General features: G+C 47.8%; 1 protein-coding gene across 3 annotated transcripts in view; it reads right to left on the bottom strand.

Annotated features, from left to right (window-relative positions):
- The window catches only part of HMBOX1 (homeobox containing 1), a 34,266-nt gene extending 24,723 nt beyond the window's left edge, over positions 1-9,543 (bottom strand). Inside the window, exons 1-2 of one of the 3 annotated variants that reach the window (XM_032959418.2) lie at positions 9,310-9,543; positions 284-626 (exon numbers count right to left, since the gene is read on the bottom strand). In XM_032959418.2, the coding sequence (XP_032815309.2) occupies positions 284-556 (273 nt within the window). In that variant the 5' untranslated portion in view covers positions 557-626; positions 9,310-9,543. Of the gene's footprint in view, positions 1-283; positions 627-8,321; positions 8,391-9,309 lie in introns of those variants that run through there. The other 2 variants (XM_076068957.1, XM_032959415.2) reach the window with 2 other exon arrangements.
- Between the last annotated feature and the right edge of the window lie 4,259 nt (positions 9,544-13,802).

Genomic DNA, 13,802 nt, shown 5'->3' with positions numbered 1-13,802 from the left:
AGCACCTAAGAAGGCCGGCAGAGCACACGCACGAGGGAGTGGGACACCAGTACCACGCCCTTCTGCCTCTGTCTCCCCAGTGGCGATGTTTTTACACACCGCACCAGGTGCTCATTTGAGCCTGAGTCGACCTAGGGGATGAAACCCAGGACCGGTTCAGACCATCGTCAGTGGTGTTGGATAGAACCCGGGTCGCTGGTTCGTAGCGCAGAGCGCTAACCGCTACATAGTGAAGCACTCGCACACTGTCACTCACAACCCGCGAGGCGACGGCGACGCACACCTTGATGTCGCGCGTCTGCGCCGCCCCACTCATGGGCGTGAAATGCGACGACGGCGTCGACGACGACGATGGCGCCCCAAAGTTTCCGGCGGGCTCGGCAGCCGCTCCCGACGTTCCGCGTCGCCCGAACTTCTCGCCGTGCTCGCGGTCCAGCCGCTCCATCGTGTCCATCGCCTGCACGATCTGCTGCGTGCTCATGCCCGAGCGACGCAGCCGCTGCAGCAGGTCGATCTGCTCGATGGTGTAGCGCGGCTCGTCCCCGTAGCCAGCCATGACTGCTCGCTCGCGCCCGCAGGCAACACGGCGTGGAGACAGAGCAGGAAAAGCAGTGGCCACGAGCACCCTGCGGAAGTGACAGCGCCATGGGGCGGTTGGCACAAACACACACAACGCGTCAGGTCAGCTGGAACGTTTATAGTCTGGAGTGCATTTGTTACTGTGCTTTTCTTTTACAACTTTATTTCAATTACCTGTGACAACATTTTGACTGTAAAGGAAAGTAAGCGGGCTTGGGCAGGGCACGTCGAGAAAAGGGAGGATGGCCGGTGGATTGACAAGATGTGAACATTTAAATGCTTATTTCAATTGCCCTATGAACATCATGTTGAGTCAAAGAGAAGTGCATCAACATGTGTTAGAGAACAGCCTGTGGAAGGTGACATCACAGAACTACTTTTGAAGTCCTTTCTAATGACCCTTGTCCGCACTCAGTGATGCACCTTCAAAAATGCCCTGACAGAGGGCACGGTGACGTAGGTTATAATGGATCACTAGAAGGCAAAAGGAGAACAAGAACAAAGGCTGGATTGGCTGAAATGGTGGGAGATGACTGGTGCGGTGTGCGATAAGAGGGTCCCCCCCCCCGCCCGAGTTTGGTTGGAAGGGAAAAGCGTACAAGGCGATGGAGAGGCCGATGCTCTTGTATGGAGCCGAGTGCTGGGGCACAGTAAAGAGGGAGGACTGAGCTATGGCAGTGACAGAGATGAGGATGTTGCGGTGGATGTTGGGTTTAACAAGCAAGAACAGGGTGAGAAACGAAGTGAGAGGAAGACTCAAGGTGGTAGAAATCACAGAGACGATGAGAGAAAAGGCGGTAGCTCGGTCATGTTGAGATGCGACAGGAGAATTACGTGGGTCAGAAGGTGCAAGTAATGCAAGTGGAAGGGAAGAGATCAAGAGGAAGGCAGGGGGGGGGGGCGATGTGGTGCAATCGGACACGGTGGCTCGAGGAGCGGAGAGAGATAGCGCAGGACTGGGCAGCGTGGAGAAAGTTGTCAATGACGGCGAGCCCCACATGAGTGGGACAACTGCGTGGAAAAAGATAACATAGCTGATAAGAATTGCACGTTTATATATGTACCTACTTAATTAGTGTCACGAGGTACTAAAAACATGAATCTAGGTCGACAGTGCTGTAATATTTCCAAATAATTTATATTTTTTATGCAGTCACTGATGTATCTACCGAGACCATAAACTTAATACATTCTTATTCTTGGTTCTTTCGATAAAGTCACGTAGGTATAAAATAAAATAAATCACGACGTTTCGGGCGCAACAGAAGCGTCCCATCATCATCAGATGATGGGACGCTTCTGATGGACGCTTGTGTTGTGCTCAAAACGTCGTGATTTATTTTATTTTATACCTACGTGACTTTACCGAAAGAACCAAAGAGTATGGATTCCTGCAGTCACGAAAGCTTCAAATCAAAACTTAATACACTTTACAGCCCAGTTTAATCACAGGGGACCAATCATATTCAAACCCCTGATCAGAGCAGTGCTGACTCAGTGCTAAGATCCACCCCCCTCGGCCAAGTAAATATTGTGTTCTTTTAATAAAAATAAATACATCGTAACTGGCTTAGTTTTGTATTGTTGTGTTTTTTTAGTTGCTGGCCTTGTTACAAGCCCTGCTACTTTTTTAGAATGGGCAGTCTCTCAACTGCTGCCCTTGATGTCTAAAATCCCTTGCCATATTCACTTTGTACTACGGATTGTTTCCACATTTAAGACCTTGCTCAAGACTTCCCTTAACCTCTCCACCCATGATTAAAGGCCAACCATTTAAAAGTTATAATTTTCAATCTAATACTGTGGTTGCGTAACTCCCAAACGTTAACTCCAAATGTTAATAATATTTTTCACTTATCGCCATCTTTAATATTTTCCTTTAATTGAATTCACAATTCTATCCCAATGCATTACAGGACTCTGAGATGTTGTCTGTTCAGTAATCACTCGTTTCACACAGTACATGCATTCCTGAAAAGTGCCGTGTTAAGCGAAAACCTCGTTAAGCAAATAATTACCATACCGAATCACATTTGCACTGTAAAAACAGCCGGCAGTCATCCCACGGCAGGGTAAACTGAGATGAGGGTACGCCGCCATGTGCTGTATCATTCCACGTACTCTATTGTAGCGGTCAGCCCCGCGGCTCAAGGAAGTAGTTCGCCATCGACCGCTTAAAAAGCGCGTTATAACGGTGCGCGTTATAACGGTGCGCGTTCCGCAGTGCGCGAAAAGTGTTTCCTGATAGAAGAACCGTGTTACTACGAAAATGCGTCAAGCAAGGCCTTACCGTACTCGAACTTTAAATTTATAAGTTGTAATTTCCTCAGGCCTGCCTTGCAAAACGAAATGTGTATCCGATGACCTTAAATCTGGGTAAATAAAGAGGCCAAATGTAATGTTTAACTTCCCTAGGTACTTTCCATGTTTTTCTGCACAACTAACCACATGTTACGTAACTCAAATACTTCAGATTATGTTGCAGAGCATTAACCACTGATCAGTTACACTGCAATTAACCTTCAAAGAAACCAGACAAAATGCCCAACCAACGCGGCATCTAATGAGGCCGATGTTTACTCATAATTTGCAATGCAGCCCTTACCAGGACTGCCTGGAACAAGATGCGTTTCCTCTAAGTATTGTGTGGCAAAAAGATCAAGGTATGCCAAATGATACCGAGAAGATTATTCCCCAGTGAAAACTTCAGCAACTAAATGGTGAATTGTTTTTGTTGTTGTTAAACTCCCACATGCCATTAACAATGTACATACCTAACAGCATAATTGCAATGCTTTGTCAAGATGTTCCAAGCAATTAATTGTGAAGAAAAAAACCCCCATGAAATCACCCATAATTAAGCACGGCATTACATACGATGGAATGTGCGTCACCACAGGGCGTGCTTAAACTGTCCCATTAAAGGGCTCTATTAAGCTTGACGCAACGCATAACCAAGCAATCGTTACTAAAAACTCAAACGAGGGGTGCTGACTCTGCGACACCAAACACCGCCCAGGGCGCTGTACAAATCGGGCGACTGAAGTGCGGTTAATTTGGCGTGATGTGTCACCAAGGAAGCACGGCCCAGGACGGTTAACGTTACTAACCGAAAAAAAAAACTAAAACGGTTTCCGCGGAAGACAATGCAGGGGGGGGGGGTGTGGCTGAACACCCACACAACAACACCACCCATGTGCTGAACACCCACACAACAACACCACCCATGTGCTGAACACCCACACAACAACACCACCCATGTGCTGAACACCCACACAACAACACCACCCATGTGCTGAACACCCACACAACAACACCACCCATGTGCTGAACACCCACACAACAACATCACCCATGTGCTGAACACCCACACAACAACACCACCCATGTGCTGAACACCCAAACAACAACACCACCCATGTGCTGAACACCCACACAACAACACCACCCATGTGCCAGCCATCGCTTGCGCACTGAAAAGTTTTCAGAGAAGTATTTTGCTGCCACGGTTCGGCTTTTTTTAATCTCTAATTATGTCTACACTACGTATTTTTGTACGAGAGAGAAGTTGTGTGCATTTGTTTACTTTCACGTGCAACGATACCCATTTTTTTTGTTATCTGGGGGTGAGAAAAACAACCGACATTCGCCACTTAGTGGCGGTGACGTCACCACGGCGCTTGTGCCAGGCTATGTGCACCTTAAGGCCACGTGAAGTGTCGGACATCCGCTGTCAGGTCAAGGGACAAACCCAGGTGCCATGGGTCGACTGACTGAGATGACTGGCCGATGCACCACCTGTGCCCCCCACTGTGCCAACTGGGGTGAAAAGCGTTCACACATACACATTCATGTGTCCTGTAACAGTCGTGGTTTGGCAGTTGTGAAAAGTTGAATAACAGTGCACAAAATTAGAAAAACATTACCTATAAAATATTTTCAGAATGGCCCAGCATGGGGATTTTCAGTCAATTACATCCGCAAACGTCTTGCGTGCAAGAGGAAAACCACAAACTCAAATTTCAGCACAGATTAGTTCATTATCCCACTTGCTGGATTGCAATTCCCTGGCTTCCTCACAGCCCAAAGGGTTTGGAAATGTTACAATCTAGACAATCAATTAATTATTACCTTAAAAGTGCTGGACCACAGGTGGCACCACCACAAACATTTTCACTGTGACTTAATATCCTCCTCACGATCACTATCATGACGAGGATAGTGATGAGACACGCTACGTGTGTTTTTGCAAATAGGGCTCACTTGTAACTATTGTCGGCTTGTCATTCAATTACCCAGAAACCTAATTTCAAGTATCAAGGTACTTTTTCCTGAAAACAACTGCTGTATAGCCAGGATAAAACACTACAGCACGTGGGTTTGTGAACCCATCCATCTGTTTATTTCCGTTCTATCCTCTTGTATGCATACATTTCCTCCCACATGTAAAACAATCCTTAAAACGGAAATGGCCAAACATCCCAAACCATGACTGAGGCTTCCCTGAATAAGTAAATAATAATCATACTATTATATTGGGCAATGTAGTGGTGAATTGCAAGATGAACCTGCCGACCCGAGTTCGATACCCAGTGACATTTAACATCCGTGGTGGGCAGTGTAGAAAATCCACTGCTGTAATATACTCAATATGCACCAACGTCTGCCTATGCTTCCCAACTTCACCAATACCAATAGCCGTCATTCGCCACTAAGTGACGGTGACGTCACCACGGCGCCAGTGCAAGGCCAGATGCACTTTGAGGCCACGTGAAGTGTTGAAGGCTCGCTGACAGGTCACGGGACTGAACCAGGTGCCATGGGTTGGCTGACTGAGATGACTGGTACATGCGCGAGCTGTACCCCCTACTGACTTCACGAACACCACACCGACCAGCGTGAAGTACGAACAACAACCTCCATAACCAATAAAGCTTGACAAAGGGCTGATAACGATCCTTGGACGACACGTTATGGTATCTGCACGTTCCCAATCAATATGCCATGCAAGAATATCCATTACCGAATCGTGCCACTAACTGCAGATTTATATAATCCTCATTATTAATAATTCTTGTTACACGTATGTACACTTTAAATCAGTAGTTCTCAACCTTATTTGGCTACTGCACCCCTCTAGTTGAATTTTGTTTCAACCGAGTACCCCTCCTGCCTGACCCAACAGAGTTGAGAATAAAAGAATGAATACTGAACATCAATATTTTTACAAATTGTCCATTCCATGAAGTACCCTGACTATCGTAGTAACTGCGAGAGAATAAAAAATAAAATCAACAGACGCTCTCCTGCACGTGTGACGAAATTTGTTCTTACTCGCTGGTTACTTCTGAAAACCTACATTGTTTACCATCAAATGAGTTTCGAAAGGTCTTTATATTCTTGGTTCTTTCGGTAAAATAACGTAGAAGGGAAACAATTAAATAATAAAAATATAAAACAATACAATTCTCAACAATATAAATCCCTGCAGTCACAAAAGCTTCAAGTCTTTAGCATCCTTCTATGTTAGCGTGTGGATTAAAAATGTTTTCGTAGCTATTTTCATTGGCAGATGCATCCATGATTACTCACCAATTACTCTAACGTATGATATAATTTCACACATTTATAAATCAACTCACGTACTCCCTTGCAATATGTACCACACACCCTCTCCCCCTGACCACGAATGACGGTGAAATAGTTTTAATAATCATGACCACTCAAATATTGTCGCTATTGCAATCGTAATTATCCTGTCATTATAATAGGCTGCAGGTATAACTGCGGTGATGTAATTAATCACTATCCCTAAACCTATCATTGGCTTTCACTAGAGCGTATCATCACGGCCACTGCCCACTTGAATCATCAATATTATCACTTGCAATATTTTTGTATGACCAAAAGTACCTTGAAATATTAGGTCGTGTAAATAATGCCTCCTCAATCATGTAGCCCTACTACATGATCATCATCATCATCGCTCTTCCTAACATTGGTCAAACCATGGAGGATCCTTCTAGAAATGGTCCCGAGACTTGCTTAAGTAAAATTAATGACAGCGCGGAGATATTATCCGGTCCTGCACATGTTGATCACATTCACCTGGGCGAGCAGGGCTCGGATATTGCCATTCTACCCCCCCCGCCCCAGCACCGTTATCGTCACGACAGCAATTCAAGTTTAGAGAACGAGAGCAAACTTCCAACAAATTGATGCTCATTATCTCAATCACGGGAAAAGCGAAGCGACCTTATCCACTTGCAAATCGCGTACTGTAGCACTCCAACCGATGTGGGTTGGTCAATTTTTGGGAGTTCAAATATCACTTCGCTACTTGATGTTAGCCATGACGAGGACTCAAACTCGATCGATCGGGTTCGTAGCACAATGGCCCGAACCACTGTTGCCACCTCTGTACCACAAATTCTGCTCGTCAAGTGTTAACTGAATAGTGTGGTAGTTAATAGTTTGTTACTACAGTTTTGGAAAGAGACATTTTCCCTGTTCCTTATGATCGCTAATTAATGAGCACACAATGCAATGCTATCAATCCTCATTACTGTAGTTTAAACAAAAACGTTTCCTGGGGCAAGAGGTCCAGCTAATGCCTTTAGTAATGTAGCTTCACGCTGTTATTATCATCAATATCATTAATAATATTATAGTTTTACGCAAGAACAAGAGTTTCTGCCAATGCTTCAATTATCGTGCATCCCTAACTCCATTATCATGTCACTTTTAAACTTCACATCAGCCATCATCTATCCACTGCTAGATCCTTGCAACTCCAGTGGCTTTTCACACACAGAGCTCAATCTCCGCGGTGGACATCTCCCGGTGGGGGGGGTGGGGAGTGGTCCTCTCCATTAGCTCCAACTCCGTCCTACGTTTTGACAATCGACCGTTCACAACCGTGAAACATTCATCGTTCAGAAAGATTGGTGCAGCCCTTTGTGATGAATAAAAGTCACCTGGAGGACAAGGCTGGGGAGGGGGTTAGGGGGTCCCCCAGTCCATCTAATCGCCTTCTATGCTGCCGTCACTTAACCGCCTAACCCCGCCCGAGCGTGTGAACCCCGAGCCCTGCCCGTCGAGTCCCACGGACTCCCCCCACCCCCCCCCCCCTGGTCACCGTTCTCTCTCACCAGGTTGCCTTGCCGATGCCCCCCCCCCCTCCGCTCCCCCTACCTCACGACCCTCCCCCAGCACCCCCCCCCCCCAACTCTGCCACTGCTCTAACTCGTGATGTCCCCACCACCTCCTGCTTCCCCAAACTCCTAACTACCGCCGTTCCCCTCCATCTACCTCCTCCTCCTCTGCATGTTACCTCCTGCTCCCGCCCCTGATCTCCGTCCTCATCTCCTTACCACGGCGCTCTCTCCCTCCCTCCCCCGACTCGCTCTCCTCCCGCGTCCCCTCTACACCTGCTCCTCCTCCTCGTACGTCCGTCCCCCCCCTCTCTCTCATCTTCCTCTCAATACCCCCCCCCCCCCCACCACTGCGCACGCTCACTCCCCGTTCCTTCTACGATGCTTCTCCTGTAAACGCCTCTCCCATTCCCTCCCTGGGTCATCCCTTGCCCGACTCCACTCGTCCGACTCCTCTCCCTTCGTGTTCCCTTCACTGCCCCCCCCCCCTCCCTGTCCCTCGTGTCCCCCACCCGCCGCTCTCCGTCTCCCCTGCTGCTGCTGCTACACCACCACCGCCTGTCCCGTAGCCGCCGCCGCGTCCCTCACCGGCCACGGTGTGGGGGAGGAAAGACGCGGCCCGGACTCAACAATGGACAAAGGCGACCGAAGCGTGGCGGGCGGAGGGGGGTGGGGGGGGGTTCGGATCGATTCCGACCTCCTCTCGCGATTACACATTCACGGAAATCGATTCCTCCCTTTAGAAAATTACGATCGCGCCTACCAAGACGGCTCGTGAACCCAGTGGCGCCACGGCTTTCACTCAAGCTTATTATTGTTCTTATTGTTTGTTTGTCGTCGTTGTTGTTGTTACTCTCTCGATCGCTTCGATCGTTGGGACCACGACCGTTATATCTCCGTTCGCTGAAAGGCGCGTGGCGAACAGCAGATTCGTGCGCTTCGCTGTTCGCGCGACAACTCGTGCGACTTGACGCGAAACTTCCTCTGAAGGCTAAAGGACGAAGGCGGGGCAATGCAGACTTTTTTTATTATCCATGTGCCGCGAAGAAGGCCCGTTGGCCGAAACGTCGCCTATCACTTTTCATTTTCCAAGGTGCGCGTTTACAGCTTGTGTAGCGCAGGGTCATGCCCCGAAACGTCACCCGCTAAATTATTCCTATTGACAAAACGTATTTGACTTTTTGTTGTTGCTGCTATAAGACACTGGCTGTGACGCGCAAAGTACAAAGACTACAATGAGAATCGATTCCCTTTGAATCGGAGGCTATCGATGAATCGCCTCACACACGCGCGCGCGAGGCGGGGGGGCCCTCAACTCGGCTGGCAAACATCGCGGCCCAACAAAACAACCGGGAATCGAACAACCGATTTGAGGCGAACCACCGAATCGCCCAACCCCGTTGCACGAATCGATTGCGCGTCACATTAAGTCGCACGAATCGATTCCTCGCGAGGAGCCCGGGGTAGGGGTGGAGGAGGAGGCGGCGGCGGGGGTTGGGGGGGGTTGGGGGGGGGCTGGGGGGGGTTGGGGGGGGCCGCCAACAACTCCGCGACCGCGCGCGCCGCGCGTACTCACCGGCTCACATGTCCGGCGTGCCGCAACCACCTCCCAACCAGCGACACCCCGGCGCGTTCGCTTTCCAACTGACCGCGGCCGCTCGCCGAGCCTCGGACGATCGTCGAGGGGCCGCTGGGCCCGGCAGCCGCCGCCGCTTCCAACTCGAGCGCCGCGCTCCGCTCCTCAGCCGCGCGCCTCCATTGCGATGCCGCGGCGCATTGTGGGGAGACGGCGACGCGACCTTTGAACTTGGTCCCGCCCCTTATTTTATAGGCCCCGCCCTTTACGCGTATACACCCCGCCCCCTCTTCCCCAGTTTGCCCCGCCTCGTTTCGATGCTCCGCCCCTCTTCACTCAAGCACTTCACCCCCCTCCCCCATGACAAGATATGCGGATAAACCCGATGCTGTAATGTAACATTAAAAACTCCCCGCCAGTGTGCGACTGTGGTCATCCGGAACAGGCCCTAAGTACAGCGTGTAACGAGTGCCAATGGCCCGATCCACAAATACGAACGGAGACATCACTGCGATGATACACTCCGCTGTTGCTCTCGCGGTTGTCTGGGCAAGACCACCTGCATGTGGCATTGTCGCTGCTGCATCTACAGCAGCAGCAGCAGGCGTTCAAGGTTCAAGCTCCGCCTATTGCCCCGCCTATTTTTTTTGCTCCGCCCCCTTAGCCGCATGCCCCACCCATTACCCCGCCCCCTTATTTAAGCTCCGCCCCTGCCCCCCCGCCCCTGGCCCCACCCCCCGTTCCTGGCACCCCCCCCCGCCCCTGGGTCCCCTCCCCGCCCCTCTCGCCCATTACTCCGCCTTCCCGCTCCGAGCCATGTGGGTGCGCGTCACACAAAGTGGCCAAGTGAGCATGCACTCGAGAGAGACGGAAGTGAGATTTTAAAATTTAATCGTTCACTATTTGATGCTATTTCGTGCATTATCAGTGGTGTACTCGCACAATTAAGGATCAAGCTCAACACGTCCCATATCAATAACACTCTAAATGTTATAATAGGTGACGTTTCTGGCAATTAATCTTTCTTAATTTTTTTTTACAATATTTATCTATCCTGGAGGAATACGATGAGCTATGAAGTTCATCAAGTAGTGGTACCCCAAACTTTCACAGCTCTTATAAATTCATTTTCACACCATCAATAGGTAAACTCCCCCCCCCCCCCCGCGCCAAACGGCAAGTCCACCGGCACGTACACCACCTCTTTTCTAAAATCGGCCAATCAAATGCTAATTTTTATGCTAATTTCTTTTTCAGGACACCTTGTTTGCTCGCACACAGCTTAAAGGTCCGCGGTCTGAGCGTAGTTGTGTTTCGCTAAATTCTCCTGTTTGATTTGTACTAGGTGCCTCGGTGAATGTATATGCTCTGACTTTAACATAGCTATTTCTGTGACCAGTTACAAGCCAATCACTCAGCTATTTCAATGCTAAATTCTATGCTAATTTCTTTGTCAAGGGGTGCCTCTGCGGATGTGTATACTTTAACTTAGCTATTTCAATGCTAAATTCTATGCTAATTCCTTTGTCAAGGGGTGCCTTTGCGGATGTGTATGCTTTAACTTTAACATAGCCATTTCTGTGACCAGTCACAAGCTAATCACTCAGCCATTTCAATGCTAAATTATATGCTAATTCCTTTGTCAAGGCGCTTTGTTTCTTCTCACACAGCTTAAAGGTCGTGATCTGAGCGTGGCTTTTTTTTCACTCCAGCGCTGTCCTCCAGACAGTCTCGTCCCTTCACCTGATGAAGGCCGCTTGTGTTGTGGCCGAAACGTCGTGATTTTTGTTATTTTATTTTTTACCTACGTGACTTTACCCAATAGAACCAAAGAGTAGCTATGAAGCTCTTTTTCAAAGCTGTCCAGTAGGGGCGGGTGAGAAAGTTACAACAACAAACAGTACAAATACCGATATGGGTGCAAAGTACAGTCTTGGAAAGGTAAGCAAATCATTAACAAATAAATAAATGGCACAAAAAAACCGTCGACTATTTTATATTTCCGTCTAATGCCACAGTGGTATTGACGACTGTGATGAGTTTTTTTTGTTAAGTAGCCGTCCATAAATGACGTCACGCAATTTTGGAGATTTTTGACCCCCCCCCCCCGTCACACGGCGTCACAATAAGTCAGACCCCCCTCAAATATGACGTCACAAAGCTCTGCCCCCCCCCCAAAACCGTATTGCCATTTTTAAAATAAAACATGCTTCAAATCGCTTTAAACTATTGCCATTGTAGTGCGTATTTAATGTGGCGCTGCACTCTGATGTTGTAGGAGAAAACATTTATTAAACAGTCTATTTTATTAAGTAGAACGTGTTGTCTATATTTATTTAAAGTTGCGCATTTTACGTGACGTCACATTTCTCAAACACCCCCCCCCCCTCGTCACACATCGTCACAAATGTCTGACCCCTCCCCCCCCCTAGCTGCGTGACGTCATTTATGGACGGCCCCGAAACAAAATCTCAATGTGGGTGGCTCGCGTGCCCAAATTTTGTGCTGTAAATCCTTCATTTTGTGTTTATCCTTCTTTAATTTTCCGTAAATTTCTCTCTGCTGCTGCAAAGTCAAACATTTGATCATACAACACTGCGGTACATACATTAAAACTATTTTCATTTCGTAACAGATAGTCTTCCATAATGCAGGTTTTTTTGGGTTAGATTGGGTAAATATATAAAAGTGCCGTTAAACCCGCTACCACCCGACACAGCCAATGAGTAAGGTTTGTCACTTAAACAGAACGTGCCAATTCGTTACTAGTACAGCACACCCGTGTGTTCAAAGCCACAACATTTACAAAGCCACAACATTTACATAGCTTTGCTCTCCAGCACACCGGTGTGCTATTAACATTTGTTAACATGTTACGGTGTTCTTTGCCATTATAAACGAGTCCGATATAAGTGTTGAGATTTTTTGAAGCATAATGTATATAGAGTCCCATAGCTGTCAACCCATACGGTTTACCCCATATTATTTTGCAGGCAAATTGAGTTTGCAGGCCCATACGGCGTACAGCCGTTTTAATTCGGGCACAAAATGTTCTTATCTTTTTGTGTGAGTTTCTCCCTTGTGGTGGAACTTTGTGGGATGAACGTTGAGATTTATAAGGGGCACGGGGTGATCAATAAGGTCTGAATTGGTCTGGAATAAGGTAGGGCACTGATAAGGGGTTGACAGGTATGATGTCATCGGTGACGTTTCGGGCCATGGTCCTTTTTCAGAGCACGTGATTTATGTGCCATGAATAAAGGGCATTGCCACGAAACGCCACTGTCAATGCAGCATCACCAAATAATTTGTTTAGCGTGAAAAGGACGGTTAATTGATTAAACACTAGACGGGTTTTCTTGATTCCTCAAAGAGAGAGAGACGAAAGATTCGTGTTAGTTTCATGTACATCGGTGGTCATCATTGAATCTTATTATTTATTTATTCTGGAGGAATCCGATGAGCTGTAAATCTCTTTTTTTCACAGATGCCAAGTCGGGGCGTGTCAAAACGTTACAACAACAAACAATACAAAAACTCTATAGGCGTGCAAAGTATAGGGAAAGTAAACAAATCACAAAAAATAAAAATAAACTATATTTTTTTATTTTACCAGGTAAAGCCCCACTGAGCAATTAGCTTATTTTTCATAAGCGACCTTGCCACAAATGAAAGTTCAACAAAGTGGCTTATCACCATGTGGAAATGAATAGCTAGCTAAATAATAGCCGTAGACACGCTGTTGTTTCGAGACGAAATGTCTGTACAGGCAGTCCTTGACTTACAAACACCTGCACGGACACTCGCACTGACGAACCAGCTTCCATGACATATATTTGTTTAACATTGACTTAAAACGCGACACTCACTATTGGAAATTGAACGATCCTCGGTGAGATGCTATGATGATTCCGTCTCGTGCTGGGAATGAGTGTTTGTGTGTGTGGGGGGGAATTCAAATCCAGTATATTATTGTGTCCCGAATTACGAACCGTTCGACTTCCGAACGGCCCGCAGGAACGAATCGCGTTCATAAGCCGAGGACCGCCACTATTGGTTTTGTGTACTCGCGTGCTCACAGTGGGAGCGGTGGCGATGAGTACTTGGTGCGGTGTGTAAACATCGTCACTGGGGAGACAAAGGCGGTCGGGCGTGGTGCTGGCCAGGCTAACAGCACTTGCCCCCTACAGCTTGTCATTCAGTCTATACGGGGGGGGATCCTTGTTCGTTGTTTGTTGCGGGAATTTAAACCCAGTACACTATTGCGTTTTCGACTTACGAACCGAATCGCGGTTCGTATTTGTGTTTTGTGTGTTAGGGGGCCATCCATTTAGTAGGTACGCAAAAATCTGTCGAAACTTGATCACTCCCTGTACGCACGCGTACTTTTTACACCCCCCCCCCACACCTGCGTACGTACGCTTGACCCCCCCCCCCCCGAATCCTATAGAACGGCCGATATTTAATCCACCCAGAAACGATCAAGGATTAAT

Source organism: Petromyzon marinus, chromosome 23, assembly GCF_048934315.1.
Source record: "Petromyzon marinus isolate PM22_M1 ecotype Great Lakes invasive population chromosome 23, UKy_Petmar_22M1.pri1.0, whole genome shotgun sequence".
NCBI lineage: Eukaryota > Metazoa > Chordata > Hyperoartia > Petromyzontiformes > Petromyzontidae > Petromyzon > Petromyzon marinus.
Note: the sequence above shows the minus strand (reverse complement) of the source record. Positions and strands in the feature narration are given on the sequence as shown.